The sequence below is a fragment of the Salmo salar genome, chromosome ssa03, assembly GCF_905237065.1.
Source record: "Salmo salar chromosome ssa03, Ssal_v3.1, whole genome shotgun sequence".
Classification (NCBI taxonomy): domain Eukaryota; kingdom Metazoa; phylum Chordata; class Actinopteri; order Salmoniformes; family Salmonidae; genus Salmo; species Salmo salar.
Window position 1 is genome coordinate 7,974,112 of NC_059444.1, and position 23,468 is coordinate 7,997,579.

A 23,468-nucleotide genomic window follows, 5' to 3' on the forward strand; every position below is an offset into this window, starting at 1 on the left:
TTATTTCGAAATCTCATATAGGGGATACAAACAAAAAAACTTTAAAGACAACGCTTTTGTTTGTCTCGCTTTCCTATCCATTGCGCATGTCCAAAGTAAACGATGGGCGGATTCGATTACGCTGAACTCCGGGGCACCGAGTAGGAGCTCCTTCAACTCGAAAAGTAATCTGTGTCGCTCGCTCATTTTATCAACAAAGTAACATAGTGCATCGTCAAGAAACATAAAACATATATTTTCCATACATTTTGGGGGGAATTTCCCATGCAATCAATTTTGCGTGGGAAAACACAGAGTCCTACTAATTACAACACGTGCTAAATTACAACATATTTGTTTTTAGCCGACTTCGTCATGGGCATTGAACGGGGCACCTGCCTCACGCCCGGGAGGCAGCCAGTTCCACATCGAATGCAACCAACTTTTAACTAATGCGAAACACGCAAACACGGGCGCCTGGACGAGATTAATCGAATCCCCTCACTGAAAATGGCTGCCGTTGACTTTATAATGTTAACTGGTGACAGCGAGAAAAAACAAGCGTAAGCAATTTTTTTGATTGTGTTTTAGGTAGCTATAATGTATAGTTTTTCATATGGGTTATTCTGCGCATGGTCATAACCAGTTATTGTTTAAAAAAAAAAAATCGTGTTATATACGCGTCGTTAGCCAGAGCCTGTATCGCTTCTAGCTAGCTAGCTAGCTAGCTTACAAGCCTATGTCATAGTAATGCAACTCGGATAAATACTGGACAAGGTTAGCCAAGACCCCCAGCCGTTTACTATATTCAAGAGCTAGATCATCTGATTCAACTTGCCAATCCTCAAGCCCCTGACTAGCTAATTTAATCAGTTGGGCTTGTTTAAACTGCAACAAAATTGTGTAACGACTGGGGGGTCCCCAAGGAAAGGTCTGAGAAACACTCAAGTTGCACAACTAGTTGTTGTAGAATAAACCAGCAATAGTTGTCAAATGAACCGATTATCATGGAGCATTCCAGTTGATTAATTATTACATTACTCCTTCCCATATCCTGTCGTGTGCAGGGGAGAGAAAGCAGAGAGTGGCAATGAAGAGGAAAACCAGGACCTGTCAGAGGAGGAAGGAGGCACCAGGAAGGCAGACGCCAGTTCGTCGAAGCGCATGGTCGCCGCGACCTCAGCCAAGACCAAGAAAAAGAAACACAGGCACCGCAGCAAACACAAGAGACACAAGCAGTCTTCACCTCAGGACAAGGAGCGACGCCACAAGCACCGGCACAAGCGCAAAAAGCACAAGCGTAAAGACAGCCCCTTGACTGACGGCTTCCCCACCGGTGGCGACAACAACGCTTTCCCATACTCTTCCTCCGCCAAGCCGCCGAGACTGGAAGACGATGAGATGGCGCTTCTGGAGGAGCTGGAGAAACAGAGGGCCCTGATCCAAGCCGAGCTGGACAGTGAACTGACTGAGGGGGGCAGGGGGGTACAGTCGGGCATGGGGCTCATACTCCAGGGATACCACTCTGGGGAGGAGGAGGATGGGGAGATTCAGGGGGAGAGGATGTGCAACGGGCAGCACTTGCGGAGAGGGGCAACGGGGCCCGTGGCTGGCTCAGGCTCGCAGACTGCTAAAGACACCGGTAGAGTCCAGCGAGAGTCGACAGATGCCGGCAAAGCTAAGCAGAACAATCCCAATAAAAACGGCAGGAAGAGAAAGATGGACGGCAAGACCAAGGATCAGATGAGAGGACTGAGCACGTCCAGGGATAGAGACAACAGGAGACATTCCAGGAGTGCAGATTGCTTCAAGGAAAGGGCACGGGTATCCAAGTCTCCTCCTGGCACTAGCAAGCCTTCCCTGCCGGCTCAAAGCAGAGAGGCCCAAAACCAGGACAAACACAAGAAGCCGATCAAGTCCCCCGCCAAGGATGCTTCCTCTGGGAATGAGAACTGCTCTCCTGGCCTACGAAGGAGGCCGCCAGGCCCCGCCTCCCAGCTGCAGCGCAGCAAGTCCCCATCACAGTGCCGGGACCCCCGGGCCTCCTCCGAAGCCGAGCGACGGGCCAGGTCACCGCCACCACCCAGAGGGGGCCACCCAAGCTCCCCGGAGAGTCAAAGGAGAGAGGTGGACCGACTGAGACTCTCACCTGGCAGGTCAGAACATTGTTTGGCCTCATGTCGATTCAACACACACACACACACACACACACACACACACACACACACACACACACACACACACACACACACACACACACACACACACACACATCACAACAAAAAAAATCATCCAAGTTGATGAGTTAAGAAATGTGGCCTTTTGTGTTTAATACAGATAAACAGGCAATTTTGTTTTCAAGGAGGAGATGCATCTTCTCACAACCATGTAAAGGCTCCACAAATTAATTTACTGGTAACATTGTGACAAACCATTAGGTTCGGGTTGTCACTCTCCCGTTGGGATAGACCATGAGCATTGGGGGGGTTGTATTCATTAGTTCACACTGTAGCGAAACGGTTTACAATGAATAGTAGTGTTTCTTATGGGGCAAATGTAGCTTAGTCCCTTTCCGTTTCAGCTGGTTGCTTCCGTTTGGTTTCTAGTGAATACGATGGTGTTAGACACCACACCGAGGATGGTTAAGGAGCCGAGCTCACATTTTAAAACTACATCTCAGTTAAAATAATAATAAGATATTATATCGTCACATACACCGGATAGATGCAGTGAAATGTGTTGTTTTACAGGGTCAGCCGTAGCAGTGTGATAGATGCAGTGAAATGTGTTGTTTTACAGGGTCAGCCGTAGCAGTGTGATAGATGCAGTGAAATGTGTTGTTTTAAAGGGTCAGCCTCAGTAGTACAGCGCCCCTGGAGCAAATTAGGGTTAAGTTCTATGCTCAAGGGCACCTCGACAGATCTTTCACCTTGTCTACTCGGGTATTCGAAATGGTGACTTTTCAGTTACTAGCCCAACGCTCTAATTGCAAGTAGACAGCTGCTTTATCCAGTATTTTATTTGATTTATTTAACCTTTATTTAACTAGGCAAGTCGGTTAAGAACAAATTCTTATTTACAATGACAGCCTACCAAAAGGCCTCCTGCGGGGATGGGGGCCTGGGATTAATAATAAAAATACAATAAAAATATAGGGCAAAACACACATCACAACACTACATAAAGAGAGACCTAAGACAACAACATAACACAGCATGGTAGCAACATGACATGGTAGCAGCACAAAAACATGGTACAAACATTATTGGGCAAAGTCAACAGCACAAAGGTCAAGAAGGTAGAGACAACAATACATCATACAAAGCAGCCACAACTGTCAGTAAGCGTGTCCATGATTGAATCTTTGTAAGGGTCTATCAGCAGAATCTGAAGCAGATAAAAGCCACGAAGAAGAAAGGAGTGTTGACGTAAGACCAGCACTTAATTGCCACGTGGAAGATGGCATGTGTCATCATGCCGCAATATTCCCATCCACACATAGTCCAGTTTACTTCACCCACACATTGAATTCGTGTCCAAATTAAATCACCCCCCCCCCTTTTTTAGGTAATACATGGAGAACATTGAATGTGTAACCCCTTGTCCTGTTGCTGCGTGACCTTCAGGATTCGGAGCCAGGACGAGGCAGGGGGCCGCAGGGATGCCAGCGCAGCTCTAGGTGCCCGGCGACGGCTTAGCCGCTCACCATTCAGGAGGAGGTGTTGCTCTCCCAGGAGACGCAGCAGGTCTCCATTCAGAAGGAGGTGGGTGGAGGTACTTTTGTCCCCATATGTCTGATAACTGTACTATCCCCACCTGTGTTGTGTGTATATGTCTGATAACTGTACTATCCCCACCTGTGTTGTGTGTATATGTCTGATAACTGTACTGGCCGCACCTGTGTTGTGTATATGTCTGTGAGAGTCTAAAAATACACAAGTCATTCTATCCCAATTCTCTGTCCGATGGTCTACTTAGACCGAAACGTCATTCTTTATTTTAATCTTTACTTACACAAAAAAAAAAAAAAATATATATATATATATATATATTAAATATATATTAAATAAATAAATATATATTAAATAAATAAATATATATATATTAAATAAATAAATATTAAATAAATAAATAATGGGGAGTGTTGCAATTTGCCTATTTTGAGGTTATCGTAGTTCTTCTAATTGTATTGTCACGTAACCGGATAGGTGCAGTGAAGTGTTGTTTTACAGGATCAGTTCAGTGAAATGTGTTGTTTTACAGGATCAGTTCAGTGAAATGTGTTGTTTTACAGGATCAGTTCAGTGAAATGTGTTGTTTTACAGGATCAGTTCAGTGAAATGTGATGTTTTACAGGATCAGCCATAGTAGTACGACGCCCCTGGAGCAAGTTAGGGTTAAGGGCCTTGCTCAAGGGCACATTGACAGATTGTTCACCTTGTTGGCTCGGGGATTCGCACCAGCTACCATTCGGTTACTGGCCCAACGCTCTAACCGCTAGTTTACCTGCCGCCCTATCATGTTTTTCTTCAAGATTCAATAGTTTATACTGTGCATTCGGAAAGTATTCAGACCCATTGACTTTTTCCACATCTTGTTACGTTACAGCCTTATTCTACAATGAATAAAATACAAATGATCAATCTACACACAATACCCCATAATGACAAAGCAAAAACAGGTTTTTAGAAATGTTTGCACATTTATATAAATATTCAGACCCTTACACTCAGTATTTTGTTGAAGCACCTTTGGCAGCGATTACATCCTCAAATCTTCTTGGGTATGATGCTACAACCTTGGCACACCCCTGTTTCTCTCATTCTTCTCTGCAGATCCTCTCAAGCTTTGTCAGGTTGGATGGGGAGTGTCGTTGCACAGCTATTTTCAGGTCTCTCCATAGATGTTCAATTGGGTTCAAGTCCAGGCAGTGCCTGGGCTCAAGGACATTCGGAGACTTGTCCTGAAGCCACCTGTTCCAGAGAGCTTTTCATCAAGGATGTCTCTGTATGTTGCTCTGTTCGTCTTTCCCTCAATCCTGGCTAGTCTCCCAGTCCCTCCCGCTGAAAAACATCCCCACAGCATGATGCTGCCACCACAATGCTTCACCGTAGGGATGGTGCCTGGTTTCCTCCAGACGTGATGCTTGGCATTCAGGCCAAATAATTCAATCTTGGTTTCATCAGACCAGAGAATCTTGTTTCTCATGGTCTTAAGAGTCCTTTAGGTGCCTTTTGACAAACTCCAAGCGGGATGTCCTGTGCCTCTTACTGAGGAGTGGCTTCCGTCTGGCCACTCTACCATAAAGACCTGATTGGTGGAGTGCTGCAGAGATGGTTGTCCTTCTGGAATGTTCTACTATCTCCACAGAGGAACTCTGGAGCTCTGTCAGAGTGACCATCGGGTTCTTGGTCACCTCCCTGACCAAGGCCCTTCTCCCCTGATTTCTCAGTTTGGCCAGGTGACCGGCTCTAGGAAGAGTCTTGGTGGTTCCAAACTTTTTCCTTTTAAGAATGATGGAGGCCACTGTGTTCTGAGGGACCTTCAATGTTGCAGAAATTGTTTGGTACCCTTCCCCAGATCTGTGCCTTGACACAATCCTGTCTCGGAGCTCTACAGACAATTCCTTCGACCTCATTGGATTGGTTTTTGCTCTGACATGCACTGTCAACTGTGGGACCTTGTATATTTGTACCAGTCAAAAGTTTGAACACACTCATTCCAGAGTTTATCTTTATTTTTACAGTTTTCTACATTGTAGAATAATAGTGAAGACATCAACTATGAAATAACACATAGATTTTTTACATTTTTTATTTTACCTTTTATTTAACTAGGCAAGTCAGTTAAGAACAAATTCTTATTTTCAATGACGGCCTAGGAACAGTGGGTTAACTGCCTTGTTCAGGGGCAGAACGACAGATTTGTACCTTGTCAGCTCGGGGATTCGAACTTGCAACCTTTCGGTTACTAGGCTACCCTGCCACCAGGGAGTGTTAAACAAATAAAATATATATTTTTAATTATTTTTTATTACTTTACCCCTTTTTCTCCCCAATTTCGTGGTATCCAATTGTCCCATCGCTGCAACTCCCGTATGGACTCGGGGGAGGCGAAGGTCGAGAGCCGTACGTCCTCCGAAACACAACCCAGCCAAGCCGCACTTTATATTTACGGTTCTTTAAAGTAGCCACCCTTTGCCTAGATGACAGCTTTGCACACTCTTGGCATTCTCTCAACCAGCTTCATGAGGTAGTCACCTGGAATGCATTTCAATTAACATGTGTCTTGTTAATTTGTGGAATTTCTTTCCTTCTTAATGTGTTTGAGCCTATCAGTTGTGTTGGGACAAGGTAGGGGGGTATACAGAAGATAGCCCTATTTGGTAAAAGTACCAAGTCCATATTATGGCAAGAACAGCTCAAAAAAGCAAAGAGAAACAACAGTCCATCATTACTTTAAGACATGAAGGTCAGTCAATACGGAAAAAGCCAATAACTTTTAAAGTTTCTTCAAGTGCAGTCGCAAAAACCATCAAGCGCTATGATGAAACTAGCTCTCATGAGGACCGCCACAGGAAAGGAAGACCCAGAGTTACCTCTGTTGCAGAGGACAAGTTAATTTATACTTACCAGCCTCAGAAATCGGCAATTAACTGCACCTCAGATTGCAGCCCAAATAAATGCTTCACAGAGTTCAAGTAACAGACACATCTCAACATCAACTGTTCAGAGGAGACTGCGTGAATCAGGGCTTCATGGTCGAATTGCTGCAAAGAAACCACTACTAAAGGACACCAATAAGAAGAAGAGACTTGCTTGGGCCAAAAAAACACAAGCAATGGATATTATGGCAGTAGAAATCTGTTCTTTGGTCTGATGAGTCCAAATTTGCCATTTTTGGTTCCAACCGCCTTGTCCACCACTTGGTGTTTTAGAATTCAAGGCACACTTAACCAGCATGGCTACCATAGCATTCTGCAGCGATACGCCATCCAATCTGGTTTGCGCTTGGTGAAACTATATCATTTGTTTTTCAGCAGTACAATGACCCAAAACACACCTCCAGGCTGTGTAAGGGCTATTTGACCAAGAAGGATTGCTGCATCGGATTACCTGGCCTCCACAATCACCCGACCTCAACCCAATTGAGATGGTTTGGGATGAGTTGGACCGCAGAGTTAAGGAAAAGCAGCCAACAAGTGCTCAGCATATGTGGAAACTCCTTGTTGGAAAAGCATTCCAGGTGACTTTCTTATGAAGCTGGTGGAGAGAATGCCAAGAGGGTGCAAAGCTGTTTACTTTGAAGAATCTCAAATATATACTTTTTTTTTTAAATAACACTTTTTTTGGTTTGTACTTGATTCCATATGTGTTATTTCATAGTTTTGATGTCTTCACTATTATTATACAATGTCGAAAATTGTAAAAATGAGTCGGTATGTCCTTACTTTTGACTCGTAGTGTGTGTGCATTTCCAAATCATGTCCAATCAATTGAATTTACCACAGGTGGACTCCAATCAAGTTGTGAAAACAGGATGCACCTGAGCTCAATTTCGTGTCTCATAGCAAAGGGTCTGAATACTTATGTAAATAAGGTATTTCTGTTTTTTATTTAAAAAGTTTGCTAAAATGTGTGAACCTGTTTTCACTTTGTTATTATGGGGTATTTTGTGTAGATTGATGAGGATTTTTTGTATATATACATTTTAGAATAAGGCTGTATTGTAACAAAATATGGAAAAGGGGAAGGGGTCTGAATACTTTCCGAATGCACTGTATATCATTAATTGAAATGCCCATTGAACATCGGGAAATCTTACATATTGCATCTGACTTTTGCTTTTCTTTACTGTGACTCTTCTACGTAGGTCATTGGATCGGGACAGGCTGGGACGGAGGCCGCAGTGGGGTTCCAGATCCCAGGAGGGGAGGCAGAGACTGAGCCGGGACAGAGAGGACAAGTTCAAGGGCAGCCTCTCGGAGGGAATGAAGGTTGACAAGGAGGACTCTGAAGATGAAGTGTAGGCAGTTCACTTGGGATTTAATTTGAGTTGTTTACTGTTTACCTCCAGATGTGTTGAATGGATGGTTCATACACAAATGATACAACATGAATCCATTTCATTGTCATTAATTAAATGACGCACCATTTTTAGCAATGTAAGCTTTTGTCTATGGGTGTGGGGTGGACGACCACGTGTGTGTGTGTGTGTGTGTGTGTTGACGTGGTTTGTCCTGTAATAGGCTGGAAGATTACGACGTGGATGAGGACGACGAGGAGGCTCTCATCGAACAGAGGAGGCTACAGCGTCTGGCCATCGTCCAGGTGGGTAAAAAGACGTATGACATCATCATCATCATCCCCTCTGTACCGACCTAACTTAACCAGAGCCACACAGCCATGTTGCTACAATATGTATTTTAACCTTTCTTTATTGGCTATTGTCATGCACAGCATGCAAACATGACACACACAGCTGTTTGATTGTTAGTTTAACAATTTGAACAGACACACACAGACACACATACTCTGGCAACACCCCTAATCCCAGGTTTTGTGTTGCTTAGTGCCAAGGGAGTCAATCAAAATGCTTAATGGCACGCCCACCTTTTCATTAGCCGATCGGGTCCTGGTCTGTTGATCACATTAGTTTCTGGTTGTTGTGTAAGAGGACTACACCGGTAGGCAGGAAGATGGCTGGGCTGAGCGACAGAGGGGAGGGCAGTGTATTCTGTATTCCTGGAAAATACAACCTCCCCCTCTCTCGCTCTCCCTGTCCACCAACCTCACTCACCCTGTCCACCAACCTCCCTCTCTCTGCCTATCCACAAACCTCCCTCTCTCGCTCTCTCTCCCTGTCCACCAACAACCAGAATTCCTGTAGGCCCTTCCCTCCCAGCACACCACTAAGAATACCAATAATTATGACCATATAGAGATGATTTTGTATGCACAATTTTATTTTTTTATGATTTAGAAAAGGGTGCAAATTTTGAAGTGTTTCATGTTTATAATCACTGGAGAATAAACTTCTTGTGCTCCGATTGCAACTATCCTATCAACGTGATCTGAAGTACTGTAATATCCTATGTCACTTTTACCCCAAGCTACATGTACATATTACATCAATCACCTCTACTACCTTGTACCCCAGCACATTGACTCCATATCGGTACGCCTCTTTATTGTTATTTTGTGTTACCATTTTTTTTTTGTATGTGCTACTTTTTTTCTTTCTTTTAAACACTGTTGGTTAAGGGCTCGTAAGCATTTCACGGTAAAGTCTACACCGGTTGTATTCAGTGCATGTGACAAATAAAATTTGATTTTGATTTGACATGTGCATTGTGTGCGTATGTATTTGTGTCTGTTTTTATACATATTCTCGTGCCTGTGCTTGCATATTTTTGCTGACGTGTGTGTGTGTGTGTTTTTTTTCTTTCTGTGAACAGAAGTACAAGGGAGGGAACGAGGACAGTAACATGTCGGAGCCCGGCAGCCCGCAGAGCAGCCAGCGCAGCCGCTCTCCCTCGCCAGACGACATCCTGGAGCGTGTGACGGCCGACGTCAAAGAGTACGAGCGGGAAAACATGGACACCTTTGAAGAAAACATCAAGGCTAAGCACAACCTCATCGAACAGGAGAAAGATGGTAAACATATGTGCTGTATATACAGTTGAAGTCGTACGTTTACATACACCTTAGCCAATTACATTTAAACTCAGTTTTTCACAATTCCTGACATTTAATCCTCATAAAAAAATCCCTGTCTTAGGTCAATTAGGACCACCACTTTTATTTTAAGGATTTGAAATGTCAGAATAATAGCAGAGAATTATTTTTCAGCTTTTATTTTTTTCATCACATTCCCAGTGGGTCAGAAGTTTACATACACTCAATTAGTATTTGGTAGCATTGCCTTTAAATTGTTTAACTTGGGTCAAACGTTTCGGGTAGCTTTCCGCAAGCTTCCCACAATAAGTTGAGTGAATTTTGGCCCATTCCTTCTGACAGAGCTGGTATAACTGAGTCAGGTTTGTCGGCCTCCTTGCTCACACGCTTTTTCAGTTCTGCCCACAAATTTTGAGGTCAGGGCTTTGTGATGGCCACTCCGATACCTTGACTTTGTTGTCCTTAAGCCATTTTGCCACAACTTTGGAAGTATGCTTGGGGTCGTTGTCCATTTGGAAGTTCCATTTGCGCCTAAGCTTTAACTTCCTGACTGAGGTCTTGAGATGTTGCTTCAATATAGCCACATAATTTCCCTTTCTCATGATGCCATATATTTTGTGAAGTGCACCAGTCCCTCCTGTAGCAAAGCACCCCCACAACATGATGCTGCCACCCTGTGCTTCAGGGTTGGGATGGTATTCTTCGGCTTGCAAGCCTCCCCCTTTTTCCTCCAAACATAACGATGGTCATTATGGCCAACAGTTCTATTTTTGTTTCATCATACCAGAGGATATTTCTCCAAAAAGTATGATCTTTGTCTCCATGTGCAGTTGCAAACTATAATCTGGCTTTTTTATGGCGGTTTTGGAGCAGTGGCTTCTTCCTTGCTGAGCGGCCTTTCAGGTTATGTTGATATAGGACTCGTTTTACTGTGGATATAGATACTTTTGTGCCTGTTTCCTCCAGCATCTTTACAAGGTCCTTTGCTGTTGTTCTGGGATTGATTTGCACTTTTTCGCACCAAAGTACGTTCATCTCTAGGAGACAAAGTGTCTCCGTCCTGAGCGGTATGACGGCTGCGTGGTCCCATGGTGTTTATACTTGCGTACTATTGTTTGTACAGATGAATGTGGTAACCTCAGGCATTTGGAAATTGCTCCCATGGATGAACCAGACTTATGGAGGTCTACAATTTTTTTCCCCGAGGTCTTGGCTGGTATCTTTTGATTTTCCCATGATGTCAAGCAAAGAGGCACTGAGTTTGAAGGTAGGTCTTGAAATACATCCACAGGTACACCTCCAATTGACTCAAATGATGTCGACTAGCCTATCAGAAACTTCTAAAGCCATGACACCATTTTCTGGAATTTTCCAAGCTGTTTAAAGGCATAGTTAGGTTAGTGTGTGTAACTTCTGACCCACTGGAATTGTGATACAGTGAATTATAAGTGAAATAATCTGTCTGTAAACAATTGTTGGAAAAATTACTTGTGTCATGCACAAAGTAGATGTCCTAACGGACTTGGCAGAACTATAGTTTGTTAACAAGAAATTTGTGGTGGTTGAAAAACGAGCTTTAATGTCTCCAACCTATGTGTATGTAAACTTCCGACTTCAACTTTAAGTGTGTGTGTGTACATCAGACCTGTCAACTAAGACATAGACCTATGTGAAATACTTTCAACTAATTAATCTATGCTTGGTACATTATGGAAACCATAGATTACTCTGTTGTTAATACCATGAAGTGTCTAACCCAGGTGGGTGTTTGTCTGATGCAGTAGTAACAGCCACAGCAGCACTCGGCATGTTTGTTTGTCTGATGCAGTAGTAGCAGCAAAAGCAGGCTCAGTAATAGTCGTCAGGCTAGTAGTAGTGATTCAGAAGTGGAAAGGGGATACCTAGTCAGTTGTACGACTGAATGCATTCAACTGAAATGTGTCTTAAGCATTTAACCCAACCCCTCTGAATCGACATCTACGTCTTCAGCGCCTGGGGAACACTGGGTTAACTGCCTTGCTCAGGGGCAGATCGTTTTTTTTTTTTTTTTTTTACCTTTGTCAGCTCGGGGATTCAATCCAGCAACCTTTCGGTTACTGGCCCAATGCGCCTACCCACCAGGCTACTTGGACGTTGATCGATTTCAAATATAGTCTATTACGCAATTACTTATTATGATGTTCATTTCTCATGTACTCTGACTTCTTAATCAATGAAATAGATTTTTTTTTTAAGTCATATTGACATCAGCAGTTATGTCAAAGTGCTTTTACAGTTTTAACAGTGCTTCAGATTAAACTCTACCCCCTTTCTTTCCTAAAAGGAACCAACCCCAAAAAACCTTCCGCCCCCGACATGTTTACCGAATCGGATGACATGTTCGCCGCCTACTTTGACGTGAGTACTCCTCCTGTTGCTTTGATTCCATTGCGTTGTTTGGACTCTGACCACCATGACTTGTGCCAATGTGTCTTCAACTTTTTTTTTTTTTTAAATGAAGTTGTCTATGGAATAGGATCCTGTCAGATAGGGTTGCTAAGAGTGGTGTCCGTGTCTCGGGTCGCCCTTGTATTATTACTGTCCAAACACGCGTCTGTCAGCGGGTAACTTTAGACCGAGCCACAGCGTTTTCTCTGGTGACCTTTCTGTGAGGCGACTGAGAACTGCTAGTCCGATTTGAGTCGAGATAAGCGCGCAAGTTGGGACTTTCGCGTAAATCATTTGTTGATGTCAGTGCGGGACCAAAGGTTTACCGCGTCAATCTCAAGTCAGAATACCACCTCAGCTGTGGTTTTGTATTGTAGCCTGACAGTCAGACCTTGGTTCAAATAGTATTTGTTTTTTCTTTAAACTACTTTGAGCGTTTAAATGAGCCTGCATGGGGTGCCAGATGGACAGCATTTGCACATTTGGGACTGTTCCTTTGGTTCCATTGCACTAGGCAAGCTCAATCAAGCACAGATTCCCATCAGAATAATGATAACTGATTTCTTGAAAGGAAAAAAAAAAACTAACATTGGAAAAACCATTTTGGTCTCCCGTCATACTAACACTTAAGTGATTTGTGGCCACTGCAGAGTGCAAGGTTTCGAGCAGCAGGTATCGGGAAGGACTTTAAGGAGAACCCCAACCTCCGAGACAACTGGACAGACGCAGAGGGATACTACCGTAAGTCCATTTGGCATTAAAGCTCCTTCCTTATTCTGTTCATTTATATGTTTGCTTATTCATTCATTTAATCACTACTGAACAATACATATAAAACGCAACATGCAACAATTTCAAAGACTTTACTGAGTTACATTTCGTATAAGGAAATCAGTCAATTGAGATGAATTCCTTAGGCCCTAATCTATGGATTTCACATGACTGGGCAGGGGTGTAGCCATGGGTGGGCCTTGGAGGGCACCCACTGAGGGGCCAGACTCTGCCAATCAGAATGAGACTACCCTTACAAGAGGGCTTTATTACGGACAGAAATACTCCTCAGCGCTCCACCCAAATAAGATTTTTGTGTGGATGGAATATTTCTGGGATCTTTTATTTCAGCTCATTAAACATGGAACTAACCCTTTACATGTTGCGTTTTTATATTTTATGTTGGATGTTTATTTATATTCCGGTCTCTGACATTGCGTGTTCTGATATTTCTTAATGTCTGTGTATTTTTTTTTACATTTTTACTGCTAGATATTACTTTTAGAGCTAGAGGAACAAGCATTTCGCTGCAGCTGCTATAACATCTGCACATGACGTGACCAATAAACTTTGATTTGCCCGAAAATGTGAAGATGGTTGTTTACATGCAAAATTGCCATTTCTTGTTGGTCGCTAAATCAAACAAGGAGGAATCAGAAAATCTGTTTTACTCACCTGCTACATCGGACGCGTAACTTTTGCTTAGCGTGAGACGCTCCAGTTAATTTCAACAAGTCCTGAGCATAACCATGCCGGCTCTGTTTGAGCATAATATTCAGTTCTGGTTCTATTTTCAAGATTTCGACACGCAGCTCATGCCTGAGAGCAAAAGGATATTGTGGCTAGCGTTCTGCTCGCACAGACCAAAAGTTACTCTTCCAGTGTAGCAAAAAATAAAGTGTGTTAGGAATTGTGTTTTTATTACATTTTTTATTTATTTTCTTCCTAATGGTGCAACCATAGAGCAAGCTCACTTGCCCGGCTGCCATGAATCCCATAAATTGTCAGTCCTTTCACTTAAACATTGGGAATGAACCATAAAGATCTGTTTTAGGCCTACTGGAATTCTTTGTAGTTTTTTGTTTACTTGCAACAGGGCAAACGCTTAAGGTCAATCCCTACTTATTCATAACCAATTAGCTAATACATTCAATGTCTTTTTGCTATTTGACAGGACTCAATATCGGGGAGAAACTGGACAAGCGGTATAGTGTGTACGGCTACACGGGGCAGGGCGTGTTCAGCAACGTCATCCGAGCCCGTGACGTGGCCCGCGCCAGCCAGGAGGTTGCTATTAAGATCATTCGGAACAACGAGCTCATGTGAGTGTCGTTTACCAATAGCTAGTCTTGCACCCGGTTCAGTAGGCAGAACATTTTTTGAAACTGGAGAGATTGACTACAGCTCAGCGTTCAACACCAAGCTCATCACTAAGCTAAGGACCCTTAGATTAAAACACCTCCCTCTGCAACTGGATTCTGGACTTCCTGACGGGCTGCCCCTAGGTTGATTATTTTTTTAGGATCCCAATTAGCTGAAGCCAATGGCGACAGCTATCTTCCTGGGGTCTGACACATTCCGAAAAATACATTAGAAGAAGTGGTGAGGGTAGGCAACAACACATCCACCACGGGGGCCCCTCAGGGGTGCATGCTTAGTCCCCTCCTGTACTCCCTGTTCACCCACGATTGCATGGCCACGCAAAACTCCAGCACTAAGTTTGCCGACGACACGATAATGGTGGGCCTGATCAGAGGATGAGCTGGCCTATAGGGAGGAGGTCAGAGACCTGGCAGTGTGGTGCCTGGACAACAACCTCTCCCTCAATGCCAGCAAGACAAAGGAGCTGATCGTGGACTACAGGAAATGGAGCACGCTCCCATTTACATCAACGTGGCTGTAGTGGAGCGGGTCGAGAGCTTCAAGTTACTCTGTGTCCACATCACGAAGGATCTACAGTGAGGGGGAAAAAAGTATTTGATCCCCTGCTGATTTTGTACGTTTGCCCACTGACAAAGAAATGATCAGTCTATAATTTTAATGGTAGGTTTATTTGAACAGTGAGAGACAGAATAACAACAAAAAAGTCCAGAAAAACGCATGTCAAAAATGTTATAAATTGATTTGCATTTTAATGAGGAAAATAAGTATTTGACCCCCCTCTCAATCAGAAAGATTTCTGGCTCCCAGGTGTCTTTTATACAGGTAACGAGCTGAGATTAGGAGCACACTCTTAAAGGGAGTGCTCCTAATCTCTGTTTGTTACCTGTATAAAAGACACCTGTCCACAGAAGCAATCAATCAGATTCCAAACTCTCCACCATGGCCGAGACCAAAGAGCTCTCCAAGGATGTCAGGGACAAGATTGTAGACCTACACAAGGTTGGAATGGGCAACAAGACCATCGCCAAGCAGCTTGGTGAGAAGGTGACAACAGTTGGTGCGATTATTCGCAAATGGAAGAAACACAAAGAACTGTCAATATCCCTCGGCCTGGGGCTCCATGCAAGATCTCACCTCGAGGAGTTGCAATGATCATGAGAACGGTGAGGAATCAGCCCAGAACTACACGGGAGGATCTTGTTAATGATCTCAAGGCAGCTGGGACCATAGTCACCAAGAAAACAATTGGTAACACACTACACCGTGGACTGAAATCCTGCAGCGCCCGCAAGGTCCCCCTGCTCAAGAAAGCACATATACATGCCCGTCTGAAGTTTGCCAATGAACATCTGAATGATTCAGAGGACAACTGGGTGAAAGTGTTGTGGTCAGATGAGACCAAAATGGAGCTCTTTGGCATCAACTCAACTCGCCATGTTTGGAGAAGGAGGAATGCTGCCTATGACCCCAAGAAAACCATCCCCACCCTCAAACATGGAGGTGGAAACATTATGCTTTGGGGGTGTTTTTCATCTAAGGGTACAGGACAACTTCACCGCATCAAAGGGATGATGGACGGGGCCATGTACCGTCAAATCTTGGGTGAGAACCTCCTTCCCTCAGCCAGGGCATTGAAAATGGGTCGTGGATGGGTATTCCAGCATGACAATGACCCAAAACACACGGCCAAGGCAACAAAGGAGTGGCTCAAGAAGAAGCACATTAAGGTCCTGGAGTGGCCTAGCCAGTCTCCAGACCTTAATCCCATAGAAAATCTGTGGAGGGAGCTGAAGGTTTGAGTTGCCAAACGTCAGCCTCGAAACCTTAATGACTTGGAGAAGATCTGCAAAGAGGAGTGGGACAAAATCCGGCCGGAGATGTGTGCAAACCTGGTGGCCAACTACAAGAAACGTCTGACCTCTGTGATTGCCAACAAGGGTTTTGCCACCAAGTACTAAGTCATGTTTTGCAGAGGGGTCAAATACTTATTTCCCTCATTAAAATGCTCATCATTTTATACAATTTTTAACATGCGTTTTTCTAGATTTTTTTTTGGTATTCTGTTTCTCACTGTTCAAATAAACCTACCATTTAAATTATAGACTGATCATTTCTTTGTCAATGGGCATATGTACAAAATCAGCAGGGGATCAAATACTTTCTACCCTCACTGTATCATGGTCCACATACGCCAACAGTTGTGAAGAGGGCATGACAACGCCTCTTCCCCCTCAGGAGGATGAGAAGATTTGGCTTTTGGCCCTCAGATCCTCAAAAGGTTCTACAGCTGCGCCATTCAGAGCATCTTGACTGGCTGCATCACCGCTTGGTATGGCAACTGCTTGGCAGTTGTAGCGACCACAAGGCGCTACAGAGGGTAGTGTGTACAGCCCAGTACAGCGCTCCCTGCCATCAAGGACCTCCAATACCAGGGGAAGGCCCTAAAAATGGTCAGACTCCAGCCACCCATGTCCTAGACTATTCTCTCTGCTACCGCACGGCAAGTAGTACCGATGCACCAAGTCTGGAACCAACTGTACCCTGAACAGCTTCTCTACCCCCAAGCCATAAGACTGGTTAATAGTTAATGGTTAATAGTTAGTCCGGTTTGGTTAACTATTTAACTATCTGCGTTGACCCTTTTCTTTTTTTTTGACTCATCACATACACTGCTGTTACTGTATTATCTGTCACTGTATTCCTAGTTACATATCTACGTCAGTTACTATTGTGGGTAGATATTGGGTGTACAGGCTTTTTGTTTTAGCCCTGCTCGAACACGCCGGATTCCACTAACCTGTACTTGATTATCTGAGTCAAGTGTGTCATAACAGGGCTGGAACCAAAAGCCTGTCCACCCAATAGCTCTCCAGGGGGACCTGTCCTACTGGCACACCAGTGTGTCCATGACTTTAGACTCATCGAAGTGGTCTCTCTGTCCCAAAAAGGCAGAAGACTGGGCTCAAGGAGCTGGAGTTCCTGAAGAAACTCAACGATGCCGACCCTGACGACAAGTTCCACTGCCTGCGCCTCTTCCGACACTTCTACCACAAGCAGCACCTCTGCCTGGTTTTCGAGCCTCTCAGGTACACCCTCCAGGTTACTGGCACCCTTAGATTGAGAACAGTGTTTCTCTTCTCATTGTATAGGCAGGGTGGGCCTAGGGCTGTTACGGTCACGAAATGTTGTCAGCCGGTGATTGTCAAGCAAGTAACTGTCGGTTTCACGGTAATTGGCTTAATTAATGAACACATTTAGCATCTCCTGGCTTCAAGCCATTGATGCAGACCTTTTGAACATCTACATTTTAAAAAGTCTAATAAATTCATTTAATATAGCCTACACCTTCACAATAAAGCCATTATTTATTTTAGACCGGTTTAAAGAAGCATGATTTGAAGAACATGTGGTCTACTCTGTGTTGTCCTGATGTGGCTATGCCAAATGGCTGTGGGCTACACTAGTTCATTTAGCAGACAAGATTTGCTTAGAATTTCAGCATTATTTTTTTTAATAGTAATTAAGAATAAAATTGAATAAAATAAAGGATATTTTCTCCAAATGGTTTGAGGGAGTGCTGAGTTGTGTTGAGCGGTTAACAAAGAAATAGGTATTCTTATACATTAACTCTAAATTAACCATACATTTAGTTGTTCTACAAACGTCGGGCTATATGTTTTGATTTTTAATGCTGCATGATCCTCCTCTTTTTAGTAGAGGCCATCACTCTGTTTTCTTGCACAATTGCATAGCCTATAGCGATGTTCCGCAACATAAGCTCATGGGCTCTTAAGTGTTTAATTAGAGTTTCGATTACATTTGCATTGATGTCAGAGTGATTAGAGGGACAGTAGAGTGCTGAGTACCAGGCAGTTAGCAAGTTTGGTAGGCTACTAATGACCAGCAGTGGCATCAGAGCTTGGAGAAGCCTAATTACCTTGACTAAACAAGGTAATTACTGACGGTGTGGCGGTAATACGGTCACCGTAACACCCCTAGGTGGGCCCCTTGCGCGTAGGTTTGCTCTCCCTGTGTTAAAGAATGTGGTTTCAATTGATCATTTTGCTGGAGATGGAGTCTGAAAAGAGGTGGTCTTATTGATGCAAAGAGGCTGTTTGAAGTCTGAGGAAGTCTGCTGCTCTCTGTCTTAGGGATGGGGGAAATCGATATGGAATGGTGATATTATTTTTTTCCCATTTTATATCAATACTGTGACTCCCAAGTATCTATTTTTAATTTTTAAATTAAATTAAATTATTTTTGCTAGGCAGTTAACGTTAGCTAGCGCTAGTCGGCTGTACCTGCAAAATACCTCCCAGTATTTCTCATCCTGTAGCTTGTTCTTTTTAAACACTAGAACTGCCTAGCCTTTCAGCCTACAGGTACCCGCTAGAGAATGTTGCCGGTCATCTCGTTTAGCATCAGATGCATATCAACCCACAAGGTGCTGAAACATAAGCACCAACGCTTGATAAATAGTTCATCAACTATTGTAAAGGATTAGTTGCATGAAGAAATATTTGTGGAACTATATCAATTTCAAACAAAAATAACAACAATAGTTATTTGTTTAGATAGTCAAGGATATGTTTTGTCCTAGGAAAAAAATGTAGGCCTATAGCCTAGTTTAGTTTCCCTTAAAATGGATTACACTAATGTTTTTAATTGTATCAACTTTATTTGTAGATTAAATTAGTAGTAGAGTTATAGTAATTAATAAAGTCCAGTTAAAGCTTCTTTTGACAAAGTATAAAACAAAAAAAGATAATATAACCAGCCAGGTGCACAGGTGAAATTATTTGCTATATATTCCTAAACAAAAGGCACCAGTGCATGAACAATTGTAAAGGATGAATTGCCTAAATAAATAGCATATTTTTAAGTTTATAATGTTTATTTGTTTTTGCTTAGTTAGCCAGAGCAATGCTGCTGCGTGGGTGGTCATGTGCTGAATGCACATATATTCTTGGAAAATGTGACATTTGGAAATAGAGTCGCACCTCTTGAATGATGAGTTATTTGACAGATGTATGTGTCATAGAAACTGCAGAATAGGCTCTTTCTGATACTGTATAGAAATCAAAAATGTTTATCCTGCATGTGACTCTGAAGGAGGATTTGTGATTCTCCATTCCATGCATTTGTAAATTACAAGATTCGTCCATTTCTTCATGTACAATTTGACAGCTGATAGGCCTAATATTGTCACTCATCAGATTATTGTCAAATGAATGTTGTCTATAGGATAACGGTTATGTGTGAAATTAGTTTCGGTATCGTTGAGGTGTCGTTTCGATGGGCCAGCTGTGCCGTCTGACTGGCATCGTTGGTTTCCTGCTCATCAACTTAGAGGCAAGGATATGTTTAGCATTATTCTAAAGGCCCACTGTAACAAACAGCATGTTTTCGTTTCCTTACAATTAATTTGATTAGTAATAGAGTTATAGTAAATAAAACAGTCTTGTAACAGCTTTTTATTTATTTTTTTACATAAAAGAGAACGGTATCAAGCCTCAAGGTGCGCGTTCAAATTATTAACTTGAGTGCCAACGCTGATAAATAGTCATAACACACACTCATCATTACACTAATGTTGTTCTAAATTAAATCAACCTCTTCACCCTCATCGTTCAGTCGGGCCTCATTTAAAATCAATTGTGTGAAGTAAGGTGCACAATTATCTCCCGTTCATCCATTTGTCATTCTTTCAGTGAGGAGAGAGAGAGAGACACATTAGCGCGTGGCTGAGTACCAACATCCCACAGCGCGTTGTCTTGGGTAAAATTAGGTAAAAAGGCTCAATACTTTTCTATTTGTAATTTTTTTAATTCAGACAATGGAGTAATGTAAAATACAAACGTATCGTGAGGTCCCTGGCAATTTCCAGCCCAACTCTGTCCCATGTTTTAGCGCTGAGTAGATATTGTTTTCATTCTAACCAGGATCTCAATTGGTTTTAGCGCAGACGGGTTACCAAACTGTCTGAAATGGCTCCATATTCCCTACATAGTGCACTACTTCTTCTTCTGTGGTTACAAGTAGTGCACTACGTCTTCTTCTTCTGTGGTTACAAGTAGTGCACTACTTCCTCTTCTTCTGTGGTTACAAAATGCTTGTGTTTCTAGCTCCAACAGTGCAGTAATATCTAACAATTTCACAACAATACACACATCTAAAAGAATGGAATTAAGAATATATATACATATTTGGACGAGCAATGTCGGCACTATTTAGTGAATAGGGTGCCATTTTGTGACTCACCCCTATATTGTATGTGGTGTCTACTCTCTCTCCTCCTCAGTATGAACCTGCGCGAGGTGCTGAAGAAGTATGGCAAAGACGTGGGCCTCCACATCAAGGCAGTGCGCTCCTACAGCCAGCAGCTCTTTCTGGCCCTGAAGCTGCTCAAACGCTGCAACATCCTTCACGCCGACATCAAACCTGACAATATCCTGGTGCGTCACCTCTAACCCACCATAGTCCCCAGAGAGACAGTCCTCTAACCCACCATAGTCCTCTAACCCACCATAGTCCCCAGAGAGACAGTCCTCTAACCCACCATAGTCCCCAGAGAGACAGTCCTCTAACCCACCATAGTCCCCAGAGAGAGACAGTCCTCTAACCCACCATAGTCCCCAGAGAGACAGTCCTCTAACCCACCATAGTCCCCAGAGAGACACAGTCACCTCTAACCCACCATAGTCCCCAGAGAGAGACAGTCCTCTAACCCACCATAGTCCCCAGAGAGAGACAGTCCTCTAACCCACCATAGTCCCCAGAGAGAGACAGTCCTCTAACCCACCATAGTCCCCAGAGAGACAGTCCTCTAACCCACCATAATCCTCTAACCCACCATAGTCCCCAGAGAGACAGTCCTCTAACCCACCATAGTCCCCAGAGAGACAGTCCTCTAACCCACCATAGTCCTCTAACCCACCATAGTCCCCAGAGAGACAGTCCTCTAACCCACCATAGTCCCCAGAGAGACAGTCCTCTAACCCACCATAGTCCCCAGAGAGACAGTCCTCTAACCCACCATAGTCCCCAGAGAGACAGTCCTCTAACCCACCATAGTCCCCAGAGAGACACAGTCACCTCTAACCCACCATAGTCCCCAGAGAGACAGTCCTCTAACCCACCATAGTCCCCAGAGAGACAGTCCTCTAACCCACCATAGTCCCCAGAGAGAGACAGTCCTCTAACCCACCATAGTCCCCAGAGAGACACAGTCACCTCTAACCCACCATAGTCCCCAGAGAGACAGTCCTCTAACCCACCATAGTCCCCAGAGAGACAGTCCTCTAACCCACCATAGTCCCCAGAGAGACACAGTCACCTCTAACCCACTGATCAGGGCACTCTACTCCTACCAGTTTCTCCCGGTCACATGACGGGCCATAGCCCAATGGACCACGGTTGTCTAATTGAACCCACCCAGTGTGAACAATGTGCTGTTTGACGGGGCTAATTGAACCCACCCAGTGTGAATAATGTGCTGTCTGACGGGGCTTTGATGTCACCTTTGACCTTTTTAAAACTGTTGGCTGGAGTTTTATATAGGTCATGTGGCATATTTTTTAATTTTTTTTATTGGTTTGTTTTCAACAGGTGAACGAGTCGAAAACCATCCTCAAGCTCTGCGACTTTGGTTCAGCGTCGCACGTGGCAGAGAATGACATCACTCCCTACCTGGTTAGCCGGTTCTACAGGGCGCCGGAGATTAGTGAGACTCCTCTTTTCTTGTCTTTTCCTACTCTTCTCTTTTGTGTTCTTTTCCTCTGTTCTTTTTTTTTTTATCCTGTCACGACCCTTGACCTTGAGAGCTACTGGGTTCAGGTTTTTTCCTCCAGCCTAGCTATATTCAACTAATCACCTGCTCATCAAGTCCTTGATTGGTTAAATTAGTGGAATTCAGCAGCTCTCCACAACCAGTTGTTGAACACTGCTGTAGGTCTTAACTTGTAGGGAAAATATTCAACTGTCGTGTTTCGTACGCACCAAACGGAAGGGAAAAACTTTTTTCCCCCGTTTATAAAACATTTAGAATATTTTTGAAACGGTGTACCCTTATGAACACAATGCTCATCAAACATACTAATTTTCCATAGTTTTGTCCCAAGTCCCCTAAAGCCTGTATCTGTCCTTGCAGTCATCGGGAAGCCTTACGACTACGGCATCGACATGTGGTCCGTTGGCTGCACTCTGTATGAGCTGTACACGGGCAAGATCCTTTTCCCAGGGAAAACCAACAACCACATGATTAAGCTCGCCATGGACCTCAAGGGCAAGATGCCCAACAAGGTCAGACCAAAATCCACCAACCACAGAAACTCTCCCTTCACCCTACTAATGGATATTTAACTGTAGGGTCCATCCATAAACTCTCCCTTCACCCTACTAATGGATATTTAACTGTAGTGTAGGGTCCATCCATAAACTCTCCCTTCACCCTACTAATGGATATTTAACTGTAGTGTAGGGTCCATCCATAAACTCTCCCTTCACCCTACTAATGGATATTTAACTGTAGTGTAGGGTCCATCCATAAACTCTCCCTTCACCCTACTAATGGATATTTAACTGTAGTGTAGGGTCCATCCATAAACTCTCCCTTCACCCTACTAATGGATATTTAACTGTAGTGTAGGGTCCATCCATAAACTCTCCCTTCACCCTACTAATGGATATTTAACTGTAGTGTAGGGTCCATCCATAAACTCTCCCTTCACCCTACTAATGGATATTTAACTGTAGTGTAGGGTCCATCCATAAACTCTCCCTTCACCCTACTAATGGATATTTAACTGTAGTGTAGGGTCCATCCATAAACTCTCCCTTCACCCTACTAATGGATATTTAACTGTAGTGTAGGGTCCATCCATAAACTCTCCCTTCACCCTACTAATGGATATTTAACTGTAGTGTAGGGTCCATCCATAAACTCTCCCTTCACCCTACTAATGGATATTTAACTGTAGTGTAGGGTCCATCCATAAACTCTCCCTTCACCCTACTAATGGATATTTAACTGTAGTGTAGGGTCCATCCATAAACTCTCCCTTCACCCTACTAATGGATATTTAACTGTAGTGTAGGGTCCATCCATAAACTCTCCCTTCACCCTACTAATGGATATTTAACTGTAGTGTAGGGTCCATCCATAAACTCTCCCTTCACCCTACTAATGGATATTTAACTGTAGTGTAGGGTCCATCCATAAACTCTCCCTTC

The 23,468-nt window shown here is 43.5% G+C and overlaps 1 protein-coding gene across 11 annotated transcripts in view; it reads left to right on the top strand.

Moving 5' to 3' along the window:
• The first annotated feature begins 389 nt into the window (after window positions 1-389).
• LOC106597319 (serine/threonine-protein kinase PRP4 homolog) overlaps window positions 390-23,468 on the top strand; it is a 30,410-nt gene continuing 7,331 nt past the window's right edge. For all 11 annotated transcript variants that reach the window (XR_001326904.2, XR_001326907.2, XR_001326912.2 and 8 more), the window contains exons 1-13: window positions 390-542; window positions 1,047-2,135; window positions 3,606-3,743; window positions 7,852-8,004; window positions 8,228-8,309; window positions 9,437-9,635; window positions 11,980-12,053; window positions 12,734-12,824; window positions 14,029-14,176; window positions 17,186-17,323; window positions 20,539-20,692; window positions 21,846-21,960; window positions 22,387-22,538. Coding sequence is in view for 1 of the 11 variants with exons in the window: in XM_014188527.2 (XP_014044002.1) it covers window positions 490-542; window positions 1,047-2,135; window positions 3,606-3,743; window positions 7,852-8,004; window positions 8,228-8,309; window positions 9,437-9,635; window positions 11,980-12,053; window positions 12,734-12,824; window positions 14,029-14,176; window positions 17,186-17,323; window positions 20,539-20,692; window positions 21,846-21,960; window positions 22,387-22,538 (2,586 nt within the window). In the remaining 10 variants the exon portion in view is untranslated. The remainder of the gene's footprint in view (window positions 543-1,046; window positions 2,136-3,605; window positions 3,744-7,851; window positions 8,005-8,227; window positions 8,310-9,436; window positions 9,636-11,979; window positions 12,054-12,733; window positions 12,825-14,028; window positions 14,177-17,185; window positions 17,324-20,538; window positions 20,693-21,845; window positions 21,961-22,386; window positions 22,539-23,468) is intronic.